Source organism: Poeciliopsis prolifica, unplaced genomic scaffold (assembly GCF_027474105.1).
Source record: "Poeciliopsis prolifica strain line A6 unplaced genomic scaffold, Auburn_PproV2 SCAFFOLD003, whole genome shotgun sequence".
Lineage (NCBI taxonomy): Eukaryota > Metazoa > Chordata > Actinopteri > Cyprinodontiformes > Poeciliidae > Poeciliopsis > Poeciliopsis prolifica.
Window position 1 is genome coordinate 386,578 of NW_026562378.1, and position 26,868 is coordinate 413,445.

The window sequence follows — 26,868 nt, forward strand, 5'->3', positions numbered from 1 at the left end:
TAATTAAATTGACCACAACAGGCTTCTGATCCTGTTTAGTTAAATGCAGTGACACTTTGTAAATGGAAAAGTTTTAAATTATGAACAACTGTCAGCTTTTCAGACTGCCGTCTCTATTCCTTTTTTAACTTATTTTCTTATATTTATGTTTATTATTTTAATGTAATTGCTTCAAATATTCCTTAAAAAGTAAAAAAAAAAGCAAACAAACAAACAAGCAAAAAATGCCTATCAATTTTTAATTCTTTGGTTCTAGTTCCTGATTCTGTGCCTGGACAGATGATGCGCACAACTGTGAAAGACTTGAGCCCTTGGGTGGAATATGAATTCAGGGTGGTGGCAATCAACAGTGTTGGTGTTGGAGAACCCAGCATGCCATCAAAACAGATCCGAACCAAAGCAGCAGGTACTCTGTCGGCTTGTTATGTCTCTTCATAGAAAATTAAGCAGCCCCCAAGTGGAAAATTACTTGTTTGATTTAGCTTTGCAGCTCATTGTGTTCTTTGCGCAAATCTATTGTTCATGTTATTGTTCATGCTAGCTAGCTCTTTGTTTTACTTAGAAAATGAAAATGAAGCGACATAAAATTCCACTTAATTACTGTAAGTCGCCCAGACGAATGCAGAAACAAGCATTCTGGAACGTGTAGTATTCATTACTTTAGTGGCAGACAGAACTGTGACATCCACCATGAGGAAGCAACGCAAAGAACTCCTATTTGATGCAAAAGAATTTTCTCTACCTGGTTGGATCAAAGAGGAACAAGTTTCATATTCAGCATCTGACTAAATCTAGACTTTTCAACCCAGAGTTTTTCTGTTTTTGCTGTGTGGCTCACATAAATGTTTCAGATCATCAAACAAATGTTAAATGTGTGTAAATATAAAAAATAGTGTTGAAATCATGGTTTTATTTGTTTTGGGGAAAAGTTATTTTATTGTTGAATTTCCTTTGATTGCCTGGCATAATTTGTTGCTTCTTCTAGGTTACATTCAGACAAGTCTTTTGATCCGCTTTTTTAGTTTGGACCAAAAGCGGTCCAAACCACTTGTTTCTGTGAAGTTAATTATGACACATTAACTTTCTGTGCTTTTTTTGTAAGCACTGAAAGCACAATGTGTAAGCAAGCTGTATGGAGATAGTACACTTTTCCAAAATTGAACCTGATTTCGGTACAGCATTGGTATCCAAACTAGTTAAAACCAGTTCATTTATGATTTCACAAGATGAACATTACAGTTTCACAAAGGACCAGGTCGGTTCAGGAAGCTGTTTTATCGTAATAAACAAAATCATCATCTGAAGCCTGTATTCTGTATTTACTCATATTACCTTTGTCTAATATTAAAATTAGTTTGCTGCTTTGAAACTAACAATTGCTGCATTCCCATCATAATTGTGTGCAAAACTGTTTTATCCTGCTACTGTAGATAAATAAGAGATAGAATTAAATTCACATGTGAATAAGTTAGTCATTAAAAACATGCCTCACCATTATTCTCCTACCACTTCCTGTCATCTTCTTTGTGGTTTCTGCCAGTAGTAACATCCAGTTATCCGGTTATTGATCCCCTGTGATGCAAAAACCCCCAAAAAAGCCAAAAAATCACCTCATCCCAGAGCGAACACGTTTTATCAAAAATACCTGTTTTTTCATAAAGTGAATTTATTTTTGTAACTTCAGTTTGCACAATTATATGGTTGATGGAAATGCAGCTAACAATAGCAAACCACTTTTTCCCCGGCTCTGTAACTAAACTGTCTTTACTTCTAACAGAAAATCCAGCACCTACCCCTGTTGATGATTATGTTTCCTTTTTTTTTCTGTTCAGCTCCCAAGGTTGCGCCGGTTAATGTGAGTGGCGGCGGGGGAGCTCGAGGAGAGCTTGTCATTACGTGGGAGGTGAGTGGATGATTTTTGACCGAGTGTTTGCTGTGGCAGAGTGTCCTCCCTTTGATGGGAGATGAACTCTGGCAGAGTTACTGTTCCTGTGGAGGACCAGCTTTGGGTGCAACTGCTTTTTAATTAAAAGCGGAGTCTTTTCTGATTTGCTGCCTGCTGACTCCCTGTGTCGTGTAAATCTAAATGAGGATGGTGAGCCAGAGCCAGTTACAGCATGTAAATCTGAACCTTGGTGACGACTTTACGTATTGTGGATCACTCAGTCCCATAGAGAAGTATATATGCCCCTCAAAAGTTGCTGCAGCTTATATAAAGACGAGAACAACGTGTGGTTGACACAAAAGTATCCACAGTTTGGAACCCTTTCCTCATTTTCTCACAATACAGCCACAGTTGATATTGGCACCTTAGTATCTCCGCTAATTTTGAAAACGTTTAGTTCACTTAGCTTGTTCTAGATCAACTTTTCCTGATAAAAAATAGAAAAAATAGCTCCTTTGTTAACTTACAGTTGAATGAAGTTAAGCACCTGTCATTCTTCAAGTAATTAGACATTTATATTCATGCACCTTTTTCTAGTTGGTGAAAACTGTTTATATATAATTTCCTCTTCCTCTTATGTTCACCATCCAATGTCTGCAATGGAGTTAGTAAAACTCAACAATAGTAAAGCTGAAATTAAACCATGAGTCAAAGGTCTGTTTCAAAGATTCACTTCCGGTGAACCATGCAGGAAGATGTGTCATAATAATTCAGACACTGTTGAGGGAAGTATGTTGCATTATAACATCTGTTGTGTTGCTGACATTGATAAGTTCAGCTTTGTGGGCACAACACATTTTTTGGGTATTCAAGGATCATATAGCATTTATGTGTTAAATGCAGTTTTCACATAAATCTAAATGAAAAGTTTTGTGGTTTTAATTTGACAGATTTTTACAAATGTTTGCATGGTTTGGAATGTTTCTCCAAGGTTGTGTTGGCAAAGGTTCTTGTAGACATTGTGAATGTTGCAGACCAAGCTCTCTCATTCAGTTTGCACTCAGTTGCTTTGATCATAGGTGTTTATTATTTTCTTGTTCCCTCAGCCGGTTCCAGAGGAACAGCAGAGTGGAGAGGAATTTGGCTATCTCGTGGCTTTCCGCCCTCTCGGCAGCAGTACCTGGATCAAAACGGTGCTGGCTTCCGCCGACGTGTCCAGATACGTGTACAGGAATGACAGCGTCGCTCCACTGTCCCATTTCGAAGCCACTGTGGGTGTGTACAACAGTGTGGGCGAGGGGCCGTTCAGTCGGATCGTCAAAGTGCTCTCTGCAGAGGAAGGTGAGGCGTTTGCTCTGGAAAGAATACAAGATGAGGACGGAGATTCCAGAAGGAGTGTGGTTATGCTATTAACGAAGGCAATGCATAATTCATATTTCTGTCCTCCACAGAGCCTTCCACCGCTCCATCAAGAGTATGGGCTCATTCCATATCTGCCTCTGAGATTGAGGTGTCCTGGGAACCAGTTTCTCCCAGGTCCAGCACTGAGAACATCACAGGGTACGAGGTATGAAGCAGAGCAAGAGCTATTCAGAGCCAATTGCATAATGGCTGACCGTGTAATAAGCTTCCATATTTTGATCATATCTGTGGAAGTCAGGGGTGTCCAAAGTGTGGCCCCTCAACTGCAGTACAAGACTGATACAAATTTGGACATATGGTGGATGCAGATGAAGATATTTTATTTATAATCAAGGTAAAATTATTACCAACACAATTTTCGTACAATGGAAGAAGTACAATAATATTTGTCTTTTTTGTAGCTAAGCTTTTATAATAAGTGGGACCACACTTATCCAGACTTTTACTAATGCACTAAATTCAGCTTTTATTCAATTTACTAAACTTAGTTAAATATTAGAAAATATTTTTGGTAGAAAGTGATAAATCTTATCACTGATAATACCCAATTTTTCCAGTCAAATCCAAAAAGAATTGAAAACGGGAAACATTTAATTTAATACAGAAAACAAAAATCTGCATTTACATTTTATTTCTATGATGAATGTATGCCTACAAGATAAATTATCCCAGAAATGATTGAGATAAACAATAATATTGTCACTTTGATAAAACTATAATGGCATAATAATGCAAGTTTTCCCTTTAATTCTGTACAGTACACTCCAAACTGGACCTGGAGGACATTTTAAATAAACGTTAACACAAAAACCAAAACGCAATAAATAAAGAGGAAATAAAAACCACAAACAAGTAAAACCATAAATACAATGGATTATGAAGTCGTAAATAAAATTTGCCTTCAAAATATATTAATCATCAGAATAGAAATTATTGAGCCCATTTTAATTTATTATGCAAATAATTTTTTGGAGACTGCTGCAGCAGATTTAAGAATAAAACACATGCTTTTCTTACAAACAAAACTTTGCTGGATTTTGGGATTTTTGTAGACTGGAGGTCTACAAAAATTGTTAAAAATGAAATAAATGGAGGAAAGGGTGAACATCATATATCATTCCCATCAATAACAGCCTCTCTGCTGAGGAGCAGCTGGGGGAAAACTGAGATAAAAATACAGTTTACTGCTGGAACCCAGATATCTTACTTTTGAGGCAATGCCCAGGTGGCTGGGCCTGTGCAGAGATGTATGGAGCCGACTACATCATTATCCACATCTACTGTTGTAGGATGAGAGCAGAGCAGGCTTACAATGGGAATTTCAATCACTATATTTACTGCAATGACTTTCAATCTGTCACAAACATTTTTTTTTTTGTTTATTCATGATTATGCTTTTGAATACACTTATGAAAAAAATAATGTCAGATATTACAATACCTCCAGTTTCTCTCTATTTTGCAGAAATTCGCGCAAATCAACACAAATTCAGATCCCTGCATTTTTGGCGCTGATGCATAGTTTTGAGTTTACTGCAATTCATTTGCAAAATTGACAAAAAATATTGAGTTTAAGTGGTACTAATACCCATCTGCAGGTGGCAGTATTTCTTATTTCTATTACTGCTCACTCAGTTTTACTTGATATCAAGTTATAGTCTGCGATCAATATGACAAAATGTTGCATCTCATGTCATACATGTAAGCACAAGTATCAAAAAGTTTTTTGCAAATATTTATAAAGTAGCACCACAAAATCAGTGATTTTGATTGCAAAAAAAAATCACAAAAACATTCATGAAATCTTGAGTAGAGTAAATATCTGATGTTAATATAATCCTCAGCAAAAATAATTATACCCTGTGAGATTTTTTCTATTAAGAAATATTAAAAGTACAAACTTCAAGGTGTTTTATTGGAAATTTTGTGGTAAAACATGAAATAGTACATAAATGGCAGGGCCAGTTTTTACAAAAGTAAAAATAAAACATCTATTTCTATTTTGATAAATTTTCTAGATGCAGACTTAACTTTCCCAAATTTAGCTACACCCATCTTTCCTCAAAGCTGATCGCCTTCACTGCCTTTGGTGCCAAAAACAGGCTGAGAACAGGATGTTGTAATTGTGTAATTAGGATGATACTTTGCATTATTACTTTTCCACAAACAGGAGATTTGGTCTGACTTAACTTTAGACAATGAGGAAAAAATGTGAATGCTTTTTTGGTGTATGTAAATTTCTGGTTTCAACTGTGCATTCTCAATACAATCCATGACATCTGTGGCTTGTTGAAATAATATTTTAAATTAGCACAATACTGCACAGGATAGTTTTGATACATATGAAATATACCATAGAAAGTTAAAGTTCACTCTACTTTCACATACATTTAGATAAAGATCCAAACTAAAACAACTGCTGACTCTCTGAACTTATATAAATTCTTAGGGAGGATTCTACAGAAAAGACAGGCCTAGAATCTCTTTAGACAGAGTCTGTCTGCCAGACAATTAACAAATTCCTTAGCATGGTTCAAAAGTTCACTAGGATCTTAAAACTTTTTATAAATGAGTTTATCTATATTAGAATTAAATATATTTCTTTAAGCATGTTTTGAATTAGTCACTTCTTAGATCCACACTTATAGTCATTATTTAGCATTACATTTTGTGCAAGCTTGGTTAAAAAACACCAACTGGTTTTTTGTTGAAGCATTTTGAGGCAGAGATAACGTTCCAGACCCACGCTATAAAACAGATCGCCTAAGAAGGAGATTGGTACGAGAAGAGCTGGGTGTTTCAGTGGGTCTCAGAGGTAATAAAATTAACATTTAAGACAGCCCACACTGAGGAAAAAAACCACACCTCCTAATGCATCTATTTAAATGAGGAGAATACACATTCTTATAAAATGGTTTGTTTTGAAGCAGAAGTTCGAATCTCTGTGTGCTGAGTGAGAGTTTCCCAGAAGATGCATCTTTTGTTTCTGTCCTTTTTACTCAGTTAATTGTTTCTGTTTTGTCATGTCTTGGACTTTTGATAATCTAGGTGAGATGCTTATTGTAACATTCTTCTTGCATTGATTTTCTCTGGATAAAACTCTGGATATCTGAAGTCTGACACCGTATGATTGCTCTTTTCTCCCTGCACACGTATACAGACACAAGAATCTAGGACAGAGGAATAAATTAATGAGCTAAATCAAGTTATTCCTCATTTTATTTCTTAACAGGCTTTAAAATGACAAAATGTGACAATGTCCAAAGGGTTTGAATACTTTTGCAAGTCACTAGACTGACTGGGCACCTTTCACCAGACAGCACCTTCCTTCCTGGAGTCCTTGAAAATAATTGAAATGGAAACTTTGTAAGCTGAGGAAAGTACAGGAATAACCTCCATCTGAGGCTCTGGTAGCTGTTCCTGAATCTCCCAGAAGAGGCTGAACCAGGAGAGTGAGACCTGAGCGCTTCACCCATTTATTATGTCCTGTCCAAACACTTTACCAGAACTCACAGCCTGTTATTGTGTATCAGAGGTTTGTAGCGAAGAGGAAGAGAAAAATGTATCTGTGGTTTGGTTGTTTTTCACTGTCATTATTGTCAGCGTTTTAAATGTTAACTCATTCACCTCTTTACAAAATACATTATGAAACCAGGAACAAGTAAGACATACAACAGCAGATGCTACATGGATCAGCACCGTAACAATAGGAGTACGGTAGGCGAGGCGTCTCAGCCCATTCAACACCTGTGGGACCAGCGTGGGTGAACTGTTGGTGCCAGAATGACAAACACAACCAAACTGGCTGATCTGGAATAGATGCTTGTTGAAGAATGATGTGGCATATCGCAGGAGTGAGTGAACAGCGTTAGAAGCCAGATTGATGTGGTTGAGTTATAGTTCTTTTGTTTAAGACTGTCAACTCAGTAATTGTTGGGGGTTACATTACATGAGCCAGCACAATCAGACTAAAGTAACACAGAACTGGATACGGGCTATGACTCCTGAACCAGACCATGTTAGAAATGACTTACTTGGGTACTGTCGAACATACCTATACTAAACCCAGTGGAGAATCCATGGGGTATTGTCGAAATAAAGATCAGAGAAACCAGAACAGAAAACACAAAATTTAATTACATCAACCATAACTGATGTGGTCCACTTACAAAGGATAATATCTATAAGATCCAAATAAGGGAATGTTGATGAAAAAAAAACTGCAGAATAATTTGTTCGTCAAACGTGATATTTGAGTTTTATGGTGTCTTCCATAATACATCTTCCATGTAAAGTTTTCTTTAGAATCTCCGTGTGTTTCTGAGTAATAAATGTTCTCATCAGGAGAAAAGTAAGAGAGTTCACTGGTTTTTCTGTGTTACCAACAAGGAACCATACAGCCATTTAACATGTTATTGGAAAGGTTTTTTTGTCATGCTGCTCCAGACAGTGGAGTTACATAATCTTACATCATTATTACAATGTGGAAGGACATTTCTGGTTTCCAGGATGTGGCCTCATAAGCTGTTTATGTAGAAAAAAAATAGTTTTAACTGACTTTTCTCCTTTCAAACACAAAGAAAAAGCTATTTGCGGCTTACTTGGTTTAATATTTTAAATATATGTATGGTTTATGTCTTAAATGTTCAGTATTTGGCCTGTAGACATGGTATAACACAGACAATACTTTGCTGAGCACTTCAAAATAAAGAAAGACTGCTTTGGACTTTATTCAGTATGTAAAGAACCACACACTCAAATATTGAGCCGAATTCACAAAAAAGTACCCTCTGCTGTACTATACTTCTAATGTCGCACAATAACATTTAAGTATGCAGCAAATAAACAAATAAAAGAACTAATTTGTCTATGTGGACGTTTAAAATCGTAGCAGAGGAGCAAAAACTGACCCGCTCTCTTCAGCCGTTTCAGTTATTTTCCAAAGAGTCTGGAAAAGCAGCTATAATTGAAGTGCAGTGAGGAAAGAAACACCCTAGATGAATGTTATCAGCAACTCCAGCCCTGCTGCTAATCTGCCTTTCCTGAGCAAGATGTCTGAGAACCTGCGTGCTTCCATCTGAATAAGTACCTGCTCTCATGCCATCTGTTTGACATTTCCTGTCTGCTCCTCCTATCTGGTCATAAATGATCTCCCTATAGATACTGATTCTGACACCCTCCTAATCCTCGTACTCATGTTGTTCGCCTTATTACTGATTTCTTTAAGATTAAATATCATTTAGGAATTTGAAATTGTGACTTGGACTATGTGTGGACTTGTGCTTCTACCATCCAGCGTTGATGTTTTTCCTTATTTTAAGAATGCGATACTGCTTTGCAATAAGAATGCATCTGTATGCATCTGATCTTAGAGGCAAAACATATTTTTACATTGTTCCCAAAATAGTTTTCTACTACAGTTAGCCTTTTATCTAATCAAACATTACAAAAAAAGATTCAGGAGGTGTGTAAATAACTGTGATTACTTTGGTTCAGGTTCTCTTTTGGGAGGGAAGCTCTGAGCAGCGTGAAACAGACAGAATGCGGGTCACCGACAGCTCGGCGCTGCTGTCCGGTTTAAAGAGCAGTACGGTCTACCTGATCTCAGTGAGAGCCCAGAACAGTGCCGGACTTGGTCCCTCTAGCCCCTCCATCAGCGTCGCAACCAAAAAACCACGTGAGTGATCACCACACACCAGACAGGAATCCATCATCTTCTCTTATTTACTTGCAACATTGTTTCCTGCTTCTTACTTTTCATTTATGATCAAGCAGTTAGTGGTCCAAATGAAGCAACTTTGAATCCTATTGCTGCTGTGCAACAGCAGCAATAGGATTCAAAGCTGCACAAGTGACAGCTACAAGCTGTCACTTGTGCATCAGGTAAACCAGGGAACCAGAAACACATGAATACAAAGGTTTCACTCAGAAATATTGTCTGTACAATAAAATAAAATTGTATAAAATAAAGTGATGTTACAGTCCATATTAAATCAGTCCAGAATATGACTTCAGTCTAAAATGTTCTCAGAGGCTATTACTGCATTTGGAAACAGGTTTGATGTGCTGGATCAACTACTGATTCATGTGCAGTCTGCTGCATCACTTACAGGAAGTTTCAATGGTCTGTATACTTCTTAGAGCAAAAACCAGAAAAGACCTTCAGAACTTTAGTGCAGTTTTTGGAATATCTTTAAAAACCAGGTAACCTACCAGATGTAGCCTCATGGCTGTACATGAGGCTACATCATGTACAGGCTACATCATGGCTACATCATGTGGTGTCTCTGGAGGGCAAGCCGCTGTGATACAGCGGCGGCAAGCCGAGCGGAGTCAAGCCAACCGCCGTGCCTTCAGGACCGAAGCAACCAACCCCACCTGAACACCGTCACTTCACCCAGAAGATTGCTCTGTCTATATCCATGTCCTGAAGGTGTTAGTGTCTTTAGGCTTCTTTGTTTCTATTTTAATTAAAAACAAAGAAGCCTTTGTTTCTTCTTATGTTAATTATGGTTCCTAGTGTTAATTATGGTTCTTCAAAAGTGAGAGTTTCTGTAGTGAAAACAACTATTGATTTGATCCATTTACAGCCTTCCAAAAACAACTGCATCTGACAAGATGCTTTCAGAACATTGCACTAAGTCTTGAGATGCATTTTTGCACTCATGGATGATTGGAAATTTTCTACTAAATGTGCATTTGGTCGTTTTCTTCAGTGGTTTTCTGAAAGATTACAGATTGATAGATGTGGGGAATGGAAATCCAGTTAATTGAAACAGAGGAAATGTAGACGCATCCTTTGAATTTTTAGACTATTAGACAAACTAGAAAAAATACTATAATCGGCAGTGGTCTGGCAGCTGTTACTACTTCACTTTTTTTTTTCTTTCTATTGTGGAATGCACTTTCAGACCTACTTTCACTTGATTAAAGTTCCTTTTTATAATTAGAGATTTATATAAAGGAACAGAGCTTTATACCCAACATTCTCAATTGAAAAACTGTTTTTGCTGCTAAATTATTGAATAAGTAGATGTATGAGTTCCATGACAGAAACAATATATCAACAAGGTATAATGATAGAAGACATACCTTCTGTCAACAAACAAAGATTTCTCTTATTATACATTATTTTAATTACTGACCATGATTTTTCAGTCCTTTGTATCTGAATCAATGTTTATTTCGGTAATAAAAGACTGGTGGAGCCAAGGTCTTAATGTTAAAAGGACCAGTGTGGGAGCTTTTGTTTTTCTGTTTTAAGCCATTCTGTTGCAGATTTGTTGGCAAGGGATCAGGTGAACTGAACCCATGAAAATATTTCTATCTCTGTTGATAGAAAAGCATAAAGGTCTTCTCATCTTTCTACTTTCAAGGCAAACAGAAGATGACAGAAGCTGGACCAGAATAAAAAAGGGATGGTTCAAAAATTCTATTCTTCTCTTATCTTTGAAAATGGACATGTTTCAAAATAAGAGTATTTTCTGAATATATCTGGCACCTGAGGGGACATGAACAAAAATCTGAGGTCAGTTCAAACACATTAATCGTATGAAAAAGATATGTGTATACACCTTCTTTTTGTGTTTCACATCTTAATATTTCATATCAAAGGCGTTTTATTTTGAAAGAGAGAGTATAAAAAGAATTTTTAAATGATGAATCCATTAGTTAAAGGAAAAAGCTAAGCTAATAGGGCTTTATGTGGACATGGAACTGAGCCTTAACTCCTAAGACTTTGCATTCGCTTCAGGCAGTTTGTGGCCATCCGAAGACGAGTGAAGCTGTAAAGGGAAGATGGAAACACATTTGAAACTCAAATAAGATCTGATGTATGAACTTTCCCATTCATCAGTGGTTCTGTGCCTTACCTGAGAAAATCCAAAGCTCCAGCCAGGAGAGGAGAACTCTCTATGTTTTTCTGATTGCAGTCAAAATATGCCATCTGGTTTGTTACAGCCATGTAACAAACCAAAACAAAATTATGTTTTGAGTAGCCTGGTTGATTTTGCACCAAAACAGTAGATGAAATTCCTATTTTGCTTTTTTTTTTTTTATGAAACTTTTTGAATCACTCCTTCATGTTTTCTCTTTATCTCAGGACTGATTAGTGCCTGACCAGTAGAAAACTCAAATCGCCATTGGATAGTTCCATGTTCCAAACCAATACTGAGCAAAAACACAGCAAAGGTCCATGTCACATCTGTCAAAATACATGTTGAGGATCCCTAGGTATTGGAAAATATTCTGACGGAAGAAACATCCACAAAATTGAATTTGTTGGAATGTGAGTGTTGTGTTAGCATTGATAGCATTTGTTGCCACCAAGTATGATGAGGTTATCTGAAATCATATTGATTTCAGATAACTGAATCCTATTACCACTGAAAACCAGCATTTTGTATTTACACACCATGTGTGTCTGATATTCAAATCTGTTGGATGATTTGAAACATTTATGTGTGACATAAAAGCTCAATCATCAAAAGTCTGGGTTGAATGAGGACAAAAGAGGACTCTTACCACTTGTTTTATAAAAAGCAGCGGTAACATTGGCAGGCGAAACCTCAAAGGCGAATAAAATAAAGCTTCATCTTTTTTTTCTGTGCAGCACTACAAATGCTTTACTCCAAGTCCTTTCTATGGCTGTAATTCCAGAGTGCAGCTATACTTATTCAAATTTTCAATGACTTTCCAAGGTGATGCTGTTTCCAGTTTTGTACAGTAACGAAGTAAAAATACTTCACTACTTTACTTAAGTATATTTTGGAGTACTTCATACTTTCCTTGAGTAAGAAAATTTTTGATAACTTTCACGTTTACTTCACTACATTTCTGAACTTAATTGCATACTTTTACTCTGATATATTTTCAATGTGTGGTTTAGTTACTCGTTACTAAAAAGCGAGAGAGAAACGCAAGTGTTTTGATCCCACCTACCGAACAACTGCAATAAAGCCTGCTTGCCTGGGCTTGTTCATCACCACCAATAGGATGCACAGGTTTCGCACCTCCCCACCTACGTCAAAAAGTTCAGCAAATAGTCTGATTGGTCTGTGCTCCGTTTGTGTAGGTTTGTGCTGTTAAAATTTTCGTTTGTGCAGTTTTGGTTTCCGAGATATTAAAAATGATTTTTTAGGTCATCCAGAGTTACCAGCCCCCCGTTTTGCTCCAAAACAAACCAAAGTGGGCTGGTTCGTTAGTGCTCCGTTTGTGCAGGTTTGTGCCGTTAAAACAAACGCAGCAAGGTTGTTTTCAATTTGGATTTTGGCTATTCCAATATCTGGTGTGAGCGGCGTCTAGCTCAAGGTTGATCTGGTTTATGAACGCTAATTTCGGCCAGCCGTTCTCTAGGTCTCCCCCTTCCTCAAGGTGTCGAAGTTTCACTCAGGGAGAGTCAACAAATTTTACATCCAAACTCTCCTGAGAAACTAATGGAAATAGATTTCTTGCCTTGTGACCAACTGACACAAAATTCATGCTGTTACACGAGACACACTGTTCTCTAGTAAATTTTTAGTCATACTCAATATTTTCTGGAATTATAATCTTAAAAAGTATATATTTTGGATGACCTAAAAAAATCATTTTTAATATCTCGGAAACCAAAGCTGCACAAACGAACATTTTAACGGCACAAACGGAGCACTAACCAATCAGAGTATTTGCTGGATTTTTTGACGTAGGTGGGGTGTCAGCTTCACGGAGGTCTATTTTGCTTCTCCCATTAAACACCAAGTTAACAAAAAATCTCTCCCTCTTCAGATGCCAAATAAGCTGCATTTCTCTCCCAATTCCTTTTTTCTTTTACATAATGACCAGTTGTGTGCACCTATAGTTTGTGAAGTAAAGTAATCGTAACGGCTTTTTTTCTTTATGTTGGCCACATTTTGGCCACTATTTATTTTTCTCATTTTCAGCACTGACTTTACTGAAAGGAAAAACTTAAGGCTTACAAAAACGTTGTATTTTCTGTCCTGGAGGGTTTACTAAGAAGCTGGTTCAGCTTCTTAGTAAACAGGTTAAGTTAACCTTGTGGTTTAGGTAAAGCACCTAATTTTCTTAACTAAATAATGCCTGCAGGTATGTCTATTAGCAGGTTTAATTTTGCCTGCACTTGGTTGTGTATATTATTTTAAGTGTATTTGACAAGTTTACCAAAATATAAAAAATGTCATTCAAACTACATTTGCCTTGTTTTACTTTTTACTTGTACTTTTCATTACATTACTTGAGTACATCCATTTTTACAGTAATTTCCATACTTAAGTACAAGACTTTTCAGGTACTTTAATACTTTAACTCAAGTAACATTTCAGTCAGTGACTTGGACTTTTACCAAAGTCATATTTTGGAGAGGTACTGATACTTTTACTTGACTCCGAGATTTCAGTACTTTATACAACACTCTCTGTTTCTTGCAGAATAATTCCTACATTTTTAGCTCTGAAGCAGGTCTGTGCTTTGATGCTCTTTTTAATGTCGCTTCTTAAATATTTAGACATTTAAAGCATCACAGATCAACATACAAATGCAAAATAATTTTTACAGCTGTTTCACATTTTGTCACATTAAAGCCACAAGTTCTGTAGTTACTGGGATTTTATGTGACAGACCAACAGGAAGTAGTAAATCTAAAAAAGATTGACAATAACAAATCAGAAATGGTGTTGTGTGCATGTTCATCCCCCCTTTTCTCCAGTACAATTCAACAGGTGACTTATCTTGAGAAGTCCCCTAATTAGTAAATGTGTGTAGTTTTGGGTGTTTTCACTCCTGATAGTCTGGTAGATTTTATTCACTTGAGGAACAAAACTGCAACATGTTACATTTTCAATGTGAAATGAAACAGAAAACTCTTTGATCTAACTCTTTACACCCAAAATTGTTTTTTTTGGGGGCGCTGCTCCAAAAACCACTGAAGGAAGAGACACCAAAACATCTGAAGAATAAACTTAGCCCAAATTTCTTTTTCACCAAATGTAAACAACATGGAGTTGCATCAGATGTTATTGATTGTAGAATTTCTCTTTTCTGACCCCAAGTTATCTCCTGCTAGCGCAAGATGCACGTTTGTTTTGTTTAGATTTTCTCAGGATTCCCGTTGCTTCCTGCTTTTGGAGCGGTCGCTGGTTCAATAAGAGTTCACATGCGTTGGACGTCATGTGAGTTCACTTCAACCGAGGTAATAAATGGACCAAAGTTTGCCTTTTTGGTCTGCATCAGTGCATAGTCACACCAGATAATCTAGACAATCAAACAAGACTTTGATTAAAGCGGACTAAATTCTCCCAATCCCCCTAGTCACACAGATTTGTTAGGATGAATTCACACCAGACCTGTTTAGTAGTTTTAATCCAATTCCCATTTCATGTGATCAGAAAATCCAGTTTGTTTGGGGAAGTGTGAACGCACAATGGAACTCTAATGTGGATCATAAAAAAGCCAACTCTGGGGCGCCCAGACTTCTCTAGTGTGGTTTAAATAAGGAGTGCACTAATTGCAGTTTTCTGAACGTTTTCTTATTATCGATCTTTAAAAAGCCTGACCTGCCAATTCTTATTTTAGCCAATATAATTGTTTTTTGTCTGGATTGTTCTTAAATATGGCATGAAAATTCATAAGTTGGAAACAGTGGGGTGACTATTGTAAACTGCAAAAGTGAAGACATGACTTGGTGAGTGGGTCTATCAGTTCAACCTCTCACAGGAAGAGGACAGTGGCTGATTTTTAGACTTGCTGAGGTGGATAAGATCAGCTTCACATGTCCACATGTGAAGATTCCGAAAGCAGAAAATGAACTAAAGCACAGGGCATTCTGGGTAAATCCAGGTAAAACAACCACACAGGCCTAGCATTTGTGTGAGAAATATCTTGTGGTCTTTAGCCAAAGACAAAAGAGAAATCTTACAACCACTAATTCATTAATCAGACACCACTCCATTTTTGTTTACATGTTGTCAAGAATGAAGTTGGCTCAGTGTCTTCTTCAGAGGTTTTGTGTCTTCCCCTTCAGGGATTCTTGGTGCAGCGCCACCACATGGGAGGAAGGGAACAGGTTTCTCAAAGGGTTTGTTTTCTTCGTTTGACGTAGTGGAGTTTGAAAGTGAACCACAGCAGCTGGAAATGTAACAATTGTTGTAATTTATGAAAGCTAGACTTACAGTAAGTGTGTTTACTTTTTATTTGTCAAAGCTGCAAGAGTTGAATGAACTAGAGTTTTTAGGTTAGCACTTAAAAAATCTGAAAGAAGAAAAAAGACATGAGTGGGAACTATTTCCCAGCATAGTGAGATGGAAATGTTTTACATTGATCTGACTCTTGTGTGTTTAGATAATTGTTTATTTTAATGCATCTGGTAGGTTGCAAAGCTTTCATTTTCAAGTTAAACCACCGTCAAATGTTTTACAGTGTAGGCTTTGAAAACATCCTTGAAGAGCAGAAACTTTTGAAACAAATAAACCTTTGAGGGAAATTAGCAAGAAGAAAACTGAGGTCCATTTAATACCTCGGTTGCAGTTCACCAAGTTTGAGTGCTATGGAATCTTTGTAAAGCTTCTGGATAATTCCACAGTTTTAAACAATACTGTGAGAATTTGAGCACTACTGAGGTGCTTAATTGAAAAATGAACCTATAAAGACATGATTGCTGCTTTCTAGGTGGGTTGTTAATGTTATCCCTTTTACCCAGCGGTTTCACAAATGGACAAAACCAGTGGACAAAACCAATGGACAAAACCAATGGACAGAAGCATGAGTTTTACTGAAGTAAGACACAAGTGTCTTACACTTACTTTTACTGAAGTAAGTGTCTTGCTTCAGTAAAAATCAGGCTAAAGTCTAATTTGTTGCACTCTATGATTAAAAGATGGCCTACCGCAGAGGCAGAAAACACCATGGATAACATTGCTTTAGTCATTCATCCATCAACATTGTCCATTATAATTTGCATATCTTGCAGCACCACGCCAGCCTCCGGGGGCCATTGAGTGGAACCTGACCAACTCAAAGATCTTTCTGAAGTGGGAGCACGTCAAGGCGTCGCAGAATGAATCTGAGGTGACGGGATACAAGGTGAGATTTTCCAGAGAAACAGGAGAAGTGTGGAAACAAACGTGGCCTCGGCAGCTGTCATCTCAACAAATGGCTGTCTCTTTGCGGAGGAGAAACGAACCTCAGCAACCTCGGTGTTACAATATGGATTGGCCCTGTCTGGCCCCTTCAAAATTAAAAGATCTGTCCCTGATGATAAAACGAAGGGCGTCAGGCTGCAGAGAGAATTCAGCTTCTTCTAACCAATACACATTTGATCCACTTTGCATACTTTCTGTGGATGAAAACACAGCTTCTGATTATTCTTTTCATAATATATATTTCTTCTCCCGAGATATGTGGCCCCGGTCATTTAAAGATAAGCCTCCTGTGGAGCTGTGGTATAAGGAAGCACATATGCCTTAGATATGCCTCGTTTATTAAAAATGCCTGATGCAAATCCCTGTATTTCTAATATGATTTCATATTTTCCAAACTATGCATCCAATTTTCCATCTTCTTGTTTCCTTTAAGGGTCAACACAGGACACTTTTATAACAAAGACACAGCGTGACTAAATGTTTTAAAATAAGGCCAAAGGTCCTGTTTCATGTCCTCATCTGATTCACTGTTGACTCACTCGAACAAATTATGTCCTCAAAAGACATTTTGAAATCTTAAGAGGCAAAAAAAAAAATTTGCATTTGACCACCGTGACATTTCTTACTTCTTATTTGGGTCAACTCATATCTGGGTCAAATATGGATCGACCCAACACTGGACTAGTTTAACAAAATGGGGTTGGATTATGGTTTTTATGGAATTTACTGGATCAGATTTTCTCAAAAAATAAGTCAAAGTGACTTATCATGATTTTAATTGTAGCAAAAAAGGAGTTGAAAAGACTTTCTTACACTTTTATGCAAATTTCAATAATTAATATATTGTAAAGCTTACATACAGCTCACAATATCCGGATCTCCGGTTACATGACTGTTTTTTGGGAAACTCAGACTCTATAAATATTTTTTTCGTAAGTATTTCATAAATCTCACTTATGAAACCTGAAGTCCATAAACTGATATTTTCATGTTTACTTAATCTTTTGCTAATGCAAATCAGATTGAAACTTTTTGTGTTTTCACAAATCGGATGTTCCTTAATCTGAAACTGTGTTTTAAAAGAAAGATATCGTCATTTAAATTCAGTCCAAAATTATTAAAATTGATTTTAATAATTTTAAGAATCATTAAAATTGATTTTAATGATTTTAACAATCATTAAAATCAATAAAATAAATTGCTTTACTTTTGGGCTTGTAGTAAGCTGTAAAACAGATGCTAACTTTATCGTCATTAGCAACTAACAGTTAGCTGGTCATTTACGAGCTGAAGTCAATTATATAAAATTTGGATAATAGGTGACATGATTGTTCTGACTGCAGATGTTTTGAAAACTGTTTAGTATGATTTAGTACAATATGTGGCAGAGGCACAAATTTGATTTTTGGGGGGCTAAAAGATCGGAATTATGCCTGCCATGAAAACACAGGTTATGGATTCCACAAAGGTAAAAAAAAAAAATCTGGGTTAGGACCATATTTCCCAGCTGTGTGATTGTAGCCTAAGTCTCAAGCATGGACACATCAGTGTGTGAAACTGGAAGCCAGTTAATATCTGACAGCCAGTGTTTTACCTCAGAACTTTGTTGTTTTTTTTTTTCTTTTACCTCAGAATTACCTGATGTGAAGCTAACAGGTGAAACTTTAACAAGGGCGTAACTGTTGCCTTGCCATGTTTTGGCACTTATTATTAGTGTAATTTTGTGATCGCATTACCCCCTAACATAACTGCCCATTAGTTTGACCTCCTGGGGAATTTTTTTGTCAAAAAGTTAATCCAACTTATCTACCACTAGCTTGAAGAAACTAATTAGCAGATGAAAGGGTAATATTGTCTCAAGTGAACGAGCCCAGCCTTGGTCACTGGTGTGAAATTTTTCCATCAACACAACTAACTGACATTAACAATGCTATCCAGCATCATTTGATCATCTTACCATTTCTTATTTCAGCATGTGAAAGAGTTATTACAGAGTGATGAGTCTCCTCTTGGACTCTTTTCTAATCCAACAAACTTAGTCACAGTTACTGAGCCACTGTTAACACTGTTTAACACTATTTAAAACTGTTTAAAATTTTTAACACTGTTTAAAACTGTTTAACACTGTTAAACACTGCTAAACACTGTTTAAAACTGTTAAAACTGCTTAAAACTGTTTAAAACTGTTAAAACTATTAACACCGTTTAACACTGTTTAAAACTGTTGCAAACTGTTTAAAACTGTTGCAAAATGTTTAACACTGTTTAAAACTGTTAAAATTGTTTAACATTGTTTAACACTGTTTAAAACAGTTTAAAATTGCCTGGCTCTCTGTTTGAACAGAACAAATCCAGCACTTTTGTTTTGTTCTGTTATTTATATACATCCTGTGAGATGTTGAATGACTTGAGTCCTCTCTTCCTGTTGAAAACTTAACAGCACTTCAATATGTCCAAACTTCATATTGTATCTATGGTAACAACAAGCATAAAATAAAGGTTGAAGTAAACTTGCCAATTCCTTTAAGCTTTCAATGTAAAAATGTAAACAATGAAATATAATCTAGGCTAAAATCTAAATCTTCTTATTCTCAAAAAGCAAATATAAAAATTGTAATTCTGGTTTTATGAAAAGCTCTGGATGGCTCAGCAGTGGCCTAGTCATTTCTTCCCCTACCCCAGACCATCATATAAAGATATTTTATAATTATTAGAAATGTTATCCTTCAGGTTGTGTATCGCCAGAGCTGGCATGGCAGGACTACAGTACTGCAAACCAACAAGACCAGCATTGAGCTTCGGGTCCCTTATGGGGAGGACCATGTCATTGAGATCACAGCGCTGACTGAGGGGGGCCATGGCACCAGCAGCAGTCCCATTCACATACCAAAGATGTCCAGTAAGTTTCAAACACTTTGTAGTCTAGAAATAATCAGAGGCAGAAATAGACAGGGGAATGGTGGAACCAAACCCCAGAGTGATGCTGTATGAGTTTTACCGAAGGTTCATCAGACTGCACTACCAAACTCCAAAATCAGTTTGATGGAACCCAAATAAAATTCTAACATTGTTCAAAAACTGTCACTGTCTGTTTTAGTATGATCTGAGTTAGCTTAAAGCTGAAGAGAAACATTAATAAAGCTTCAGTAGGTAAATTTCATAAACCATAGTTTTTTTTGTTGTTTTTTTTTTACATATTTGTTATTAACATTTTGTAACAGTTTAGCATACTACAGATAATAATTATGAAAAAAAAAATCAAGCACCTCTGCCACCTCCGTGTAGCCCTATTGCCATCTGCAGAAATACACCGCTTAACCTGAAACAACCAATCAGAGCCAGGAGGAGGGTCTTAGCCCCATCAATTACACTCATATACATGTTGCCCAGACTGTCCAGACATCACCATAGAAAATGTTTTGCATCAATAACAATAGTTTGTGAATAAAAATGCAAGATTGACTTCAAACCACTTTTTAAAAAATAATTAATATCTACATGATGACATAGGAAATCAATAGTGACTCTGGAATCAGAAAAACAGTAGACCTCCAGTTTCCAACAGTTGGTCTCTAATTCCTGTTCATCACATTCTTCATCATCAGAATTATGACTGTTATCTTACGAAGCCTCATCATTACAGCGGCATCTGTAATCTGTTGTCATTAGAAAATTATTATCTACAGTGTTTAGGTGTAGTGTAAAACAAGCAGTGGGTTACAGCAGATTACTCCAATTACCAACTAGTAAACTGACACAAACCTGCAGCACGAGAGTACAGCATCATCCATGGTTTAGAAACATCCTGCCTGAGACACTCTCACATGGAGTTGGAAAATTCAAGATTTATGATATTTTGTGGTAAAATTGTGACAATAAGTTACTATAAGATCTTTTTTTTTTGATTACCATATGAACAATAATAGCAAATACTACTCTTCAAAAATATTCTCATGTATAACACGCTTCTTAATGTGACACGATTCTAGTCACATTAAGAAGTAATGAGCCAAACCACACAGTATCTGCATTTAATCTGCATTGAATCATGTTTTCAAATGTGATTTGAAAACATCACATTTGAATCGATAAAAATATGAATTGATCACATTATGAATTGATGATCTCATTGAAAATACACGATAAACAATACTCACACTATATGTTTTTTCTTCAACAACATACATTTGTAGGACGTTTTGTGTATGAAAACATAACAAGCAATTTCATAATACAGATTTAACTCCAACATTTTGATTATACTGTCCATTATATTGTTTTATAACAATCCTCCAATAACAACCAGTTTCAAACTTAACAGGCTTTCTAATTCCTGACTTTGTGCTCCACAATGCTCCTTGTTTAAATATAAAATACACAGAAGACGTAAGTGAAGTAATACAGTAACATATGAGGATATTCTGTTTTTTGTTTGTTTTAAGTGAACCTATTTTATCTTGCAAACATTTTCTTTTTTTTCATTTTCTTCTTAGGTCTGAACTCAAGAGGATCTGTGGCTAGAATTCCAGTGAAGATGTGCTGTTTTATCCCCTTTGGACTTCATTTATTAATCCATCTACTGATGCTACTATGCTGAAAATAAACGCAGTGTATATTTTTTCCTCCTAAATGTGACATTTGTCAAACAAATGGTGGCAACTGTAAAATTTTTCAGCCTCTGGTTTCCAAGGAACAGGAGCGGAGTGATGGAACCTTGGTGAAAGGTTGTCAAATGTCCACAAAGTGCTGCTCTCAGGCAACGGCACAAAACATCTCCTGCTGGGCTGCAACACTGCACAATGCATAAATTTGTCAAAGCTGAAAAGTGGACCTTCTCTCCTTTCACTGACAAATGAATTTGAGCACAGCTTCATGTCCCTTTTTTATTTATGTGTGTGCTTATTTTGCATTAATGTTAAAGTCCAGTTTCAGCTTGTTTTGACGTGAAAACTCTTACCTTGGTGCACAAATTTCTCTCTCAACCAGCAGGTTTGAAAGAAAAGCATCCTCTTCGCTTTGTTTCCTGAGGACAAGCAGTTGAGCCTTGACATTTTACTTCAATATGAAAGAAAAACCTTTGAAGGAATTGTAAATATCTGTTACCATCATCTGTAGTCACCCCGAGCTAATGAAAATACACTTTTATGATACAGGTTAGAAATCTCCCAAGATAAGAAGAAGACATCTGTTTTTTTTACCTGTATCTGTTGAAGGCAATAGTAGTTCAACAATAAGCATCATTAGCTTAGCAGCTTGAAACAGAAGTTCTCGAAATGTTCAACTTCCAACCCAAAAGATAATAACTGCACAGAGCTGAGAATCCATCTACTGGAGGTTGAATACAAAACAAGTTATTGCTCTTGGTCAGCTTATTATTTTTGTCACATTGTGCTGTAAGTTTTCCATGACCCAGAGTTGCTGTTGACACCAAACTTAAACTATGCTGGGAAGTGACTTGCAGCATTTCAGTTGAACTTATCGGCTGTAGCTAAATATCTAGATTCTTGAGCAAACCCCAATTGCAGTGGATGAAGACCCCTCTATGCTCTCTCTGGAGTACATGATGAACAAAAAGTCTGCATGTTCCACTGATCACTGTGAGCTGATGACATAGAAGATCTTTTTATCAAACTGTTGTAAAACATAAATACAGAATGATTACTTTTCCATCTCCTCTAAAAATCAATGACAGAACATCTTTTTGACATCATGACATGTAAATGTATCTTTTAAATTATAGCCTCAATACTCAAAACTTTCTTTGGCCAATGTGTTGCAAAATATTGGAGTGTGAACGCTTCTCTACATCTAGAAACTTTTCCTTAGGAAACCCAGCACACAGTGCTCTCCTTTTCCCAGGTGCCTGATCAAGCCTCCATTAGTGCAGAAACTGAAATATATGAATCCAGCTGCTGAATGAGAACAGCAGTGAGTGGCTCAAGTGAAAAGCTAAAACTTACCACAACGTACTTCAGAGTTAAATTCTCTCCAGCCGTCATGCAGTTGAGGGTTTACCCAGGGCTTTATGTGACTTAGCCTGAGACCGTTCACATTCTATTATTTTGCTAAATCGGGGAGTTTTTACCTTCCGTCTTCTGAATCTGAGAAATAATATGCAACACTTTTTATTTTCCACATGCGATACTTGGGACAAAATCAATGAATGCATCTCACCCAGTACTTTGTTTCAGCTCAGCCATTGGCATTGTTACTATTGGCACTTTATTGGAGCGATCGGTTCCTGCTAACGCAGCGTTGTGGCAGAATAGGAGCAGATCCATCATTAAAGTAATTAATAACAGGTTTGCTGCTCCCTCTGAAATTAGGTAAAGTCTCCACTGTGAGCAGAGCTGCTCAGTAACCACATGCTCAAACTTATAAACATAATTATATTAGAACAACTAATGGCTAATGTTGGCCCAAGCAGTGGTGTTTAGTTAAAGACGAGCCAGTTAGGAGTTAACACATTTCTTCTGTTTAATTAATTCCTCTAATGCCTGTGTGAGTGACTTAAGCCACAAAACATGTTTTTTTACTGAAGTTAATTCACTTGCTGTAGATTATTGTCCATCTATGTTGAAGTCTGTTGCCAGCTGAAGTAGATATCTTCATCCTGCCAATGGTACTGCTGAACTCCTCAAAACAGACAGTCAAAGGCCAAGATGCTTCATTTCTTCTCTTGATGTTATGCAAGAAAACACAGAGTGACCTTGTGATGCTTTAACACATGTGCAGACACTCCGAGTTGCATTTTTAGCCGAGTTTCTGTCAGAAATCCATTAAATCTCTCTGCCTTAGCAAATTCATATGCTGTTTATGTCAAATGTTGAAAAAGATTTACTTTAGATGTTGCTGCGTCCTGCGTCAAGACCATTGTGCTTACAATGCAAAGAGATTGATTTATAATGATAGGACAAAATGAGGAATGTTATTGTATTATTTCAATTGTTTTTGTTATTTTGTGTGGAGAAAGGATGGGTTGAAGGGACAAAACTTGAAAACTTTAAGAAGTACCACAGAATATTATGAAATTTGAAGTTTCCTTAAGCACATTTCACATTAAGAGTCGAAGATGTTTGAAAAATTAGTGTTGGTGCGTGAAGTGGTCTCCGTTCTGTAGCCGCAACATAAAACAGATCTGTTTTGCAAAAGTATTCATATCCTTCAGTTTGTCCAACATTTGTCATGTGTGAAAGGGCAGCACAAAGTAGTGCAAGTGATACAATATGAATATGAATCTTTTATACAGTTATGAATAAGTGTTCTTTTTAATTACAGATGCGGATCTGAAAAGTGTGGTGTGCACTTATATACAGACCCCTGGATCCATTATTAATAGAACCACCTTCCATGCGTATATAGATGCTAGTCTTCCAGTCTCTGGCAGCTCACTTTCCCTTTTCCCTGTTCTTTCTTGTAGAAGCTGAAGCTGCAGATGGGAAGCAGAACATCTGTAAACATCACTTTTTAGCATTGCTAGCTCTTGGTTTAGCTTTATGTCTCCACCAGTAGAGTAGAAAATGTGTCTCCGGGGCCATTTGTGAGCCTTTGATTTTATGTGACCTTCAACCACCATTCAACTGTAGCACAGCTCTGGTTTGCTAACTCAAGTACTTGATGCAAGGATGCATTTACAAAAATATTTTAACTGATATATAGCCTTTTAAAATTCCTAAAATTGATAATTTAAGGTGCAACACATAGAATTAATCTTCTGTCAACCTTATTTTTATGTTTTCTTTGATTAAATTTGATGTTAGAAATGACCACAGTGACATTTACTGGGATGCAGACATGGAGGCACATACTTATTGAGCTCAGTTAAATGAAACAATAATGAGCTTTAGCTGTTTTTTGTTGCTGAAAATACAAACAAAATAAAACCTGAATAAAACCTGGCCAAAATGAATCAACCTCAAGAAATCATTATTGATTGATTGAATGAGGTCCAATATTAGGTCTCACAAAACAGCTCTCAACTGTTAACAGACCTTTTATATATGAGCAGCAGAGGGCTGAATACACAGGTAATCCGCACTTTTTAAATAAATAAAAAAAATATTCTGAGCACAATTTGCTGCTTACATAAAATTACAAATATAAAAATTGTGGTCATAAAGCATCAAAACATAAAGAAGTAGTTTGATGTAAATATGTCTACAAATTCCTGATTAACTGTTCAGGTATGAAGGTAAATTATGCTTTTATCTCTCAGTTTGCAAAAGTACAAGTTTTCAATTTAGCAACATTCCGACTAAAAAAGCTGTTTTGTTTTTTAGCGTTCTGCATCAAGCAGCAGTTTTCAAACTGTTGGATATCTTTGATTGTGGTACATCAGGCTTATGACACATTTACATCCAGACAGAGTTTCCATCCTGAATATGAATCTCCTGTACCTGCATATGGGACAAGCAGGAGGATGCAAACATTTCTTCCTCTCTGCTGTTACACTCCAGTAAATATTAGTAGATGCTGTTAAGGTGCAATGTCCAAAAACAGAAAATCTGAAGCTTTTTAGTACAGCAGAAAAAAAAAAAATACTCAATTATATTCAATTCCTTCATAGACCTTTTTAAAATAGATCAAATATACACGTTAGTTACAGAAACATTGCTACTGCTGAACTTCAGTTTAAAATTTCTATTCATATGTTGAAAAGAACAGAAAAAGGCTGATAATACCAATGAAATCTCATTAAAATGTCATTAATATTTTGACCTTTTTATTTAAACTTGTGTCTCTGTCAGTATTAACATATTTAATTTATTTATTAGGACTAAGTTGTCTAAAAATATAATTGACAATTTTAATTTAACAGAAATTTAGGTAGAGTTAGGGTAAAATGCTCTCCATGTTTGTGCACATTTAAAAAAAAATACATTGTTTTTTTTTACAAGGTTAAATAGGGCTTACTTTATATTTGAAATAATACATATTCGCTACTTTAAAATAGTATTTTAAAATATTGAGTTAAGATCTTCCTTTTAGTTTTGTTATTGTATTATTTGTGCATTTACTTCTTTTAAAACAAGTATAAATTATTGTACTAGTGTTTTTATTTTTAAGTGTATCAATAACTTATCGTTAAGCTCTGTTGCTGATTATTTAAGTGATGTAATACTATTGTATTCAACAGACATCTCTGTGAGATACTGAGGAACGATTCAATAAAGTTTCACATTGAAACCTTTTCATCAGTTTCCGCCTTGATTTGTTTTTCTTGCTTCGTCTGACTCATACACTTCACCTTGAGATGGACTTTATTTATATTTTTTAATTAGTCTGAGGAGATTTCTGCTGGAGCGCAGAGAGAAGTACTCCACATGTGCTGAGTAAGTATCCTGCAGGACTGCAGAGGAAAAACGATAGAGTGAAGGTTCCCTCGGGACAAACAAACACCAAACAAAATATCATTCTGCAGCAGTTGCCTTGGCAAAGAGATGATCTTTTTATTCTGAATGGCTTTCACAGCCTTCTGTTGGGCAGATGAATGCTTGTTGAGAGAAAAAAACCTAACAGAATGCAAACCAGGCTAGTTCTTATAAAGAAATACACTACACTAACTTGAAGGTTAGATTAAATGTGATTTAATGCACATTGATAAAATGCTTGGGTTCATTTATTTTCTTGAGGCTTATAGTTCACAGTTCTTTCTGAAACAAACCCATTCATGCAAACCCCATCATTCTTTACTTTTACCCAGGAAGTTGTAATCTCAACATTTTCTGATCGATATTTGCTTTGTTGATTTACTTGGCATATTTTCATTTATTTGCATAGTATTGGATGCCTGTGGCTTAGTGTGGTGCATAGTTTTTGCATTGTCCTGCACAAGGTGTGTATTATTCAGTTGACATCTATTGAAGGTCCTGACTGAAACCCCAGGGCACCGCACAGCATATCACTTATTAGCCTCTGCTCAAAGAGATTTTGTTTAAAAACTTGTAATCTCATTGTGTTTGTCCGGTTTTATACACCACGGTGCTTTAAACTCTTAGCTTCCTGTCAAAAAACTGAAAAGTGACACGATGGTTATAATGACCAATCACAATTAGTCGTTTGAAAAATTTTGACTCCAGATGGTTTTGCTCCATTTAGAATAAAATGGGAAGAATATTTTTCTTTGGATGGCATGTAAAAGAATCAACTTTTGCATTATGTTTTCCTGATGAAAACAATAACGTGCAAACATGTCTATATGAAACTCCAAGAACTGTAAAAGACTTCTCTATCAGACACACAGTGTTGCTCATAAGTTGTCATATATGCACATATAATTTCATAGTTTTCCAGCAGAGAGGAAAAACTATGAAATTATATTATATAGGGATTTTGTCATCCATAGTTAAATGAGAAAATGGCAAATAGAATGAAACAAAGCAACAGGCACAAATGAAGTGAAGCAAACGCAGAATCAAACCAGTGAGTG

At 36.3% G+C, this 26,868-nt stretch overlaps 1 protein-coding gene across 1 annotated transcript in view; it reads left to right on the top strand.

Moving 5' to 3' along the window:
* The window catches only part of LOC129358284 (contactin-4), a 128,389-nt gene extending 102,759 nt beyond the window's left edge, over positions 1 to 25,630 (top strand). The window contains exons 17-24 of the mRNA XM_055027225.1: positions 257 to 406; positions 1,833 to 1,903; positions 2,992 to 3,226; positions 3,337 to 3,452; positions 8,803 to 8,983; positions 16,268 to 16,380; positions 19,170 to 19,338; positions 20,933 to 25,630. Coding sequence (XP_054883200.1) covers positions 257 to 406; positions 1,833 to 1,903; positions 2,992 to 3,226; positions 3,337 to 3,452; positions 8,803 to 8,983; positions 16,268 to 16,380; positions 19,170 to 19,338; positions 20,933 to 21,036 — 1,139 coding nt within the window. The 3' untranslated portion in view covers positions 21,037 to 25,630. The remainder of the gene's footprint in view (positions 1 to 256; positions 407 to 1,832; positions 1,904 to 2,991; positions 3,227 to 3,336; positions 3,453 to 8,802; positions 8,984 to 16,267; positions 16,381 to 19,169; positions 19,339 to 20,932) is intronic.
* Positions 25,631 to 26,868: the final 1,238 nt, after the last annotated feature.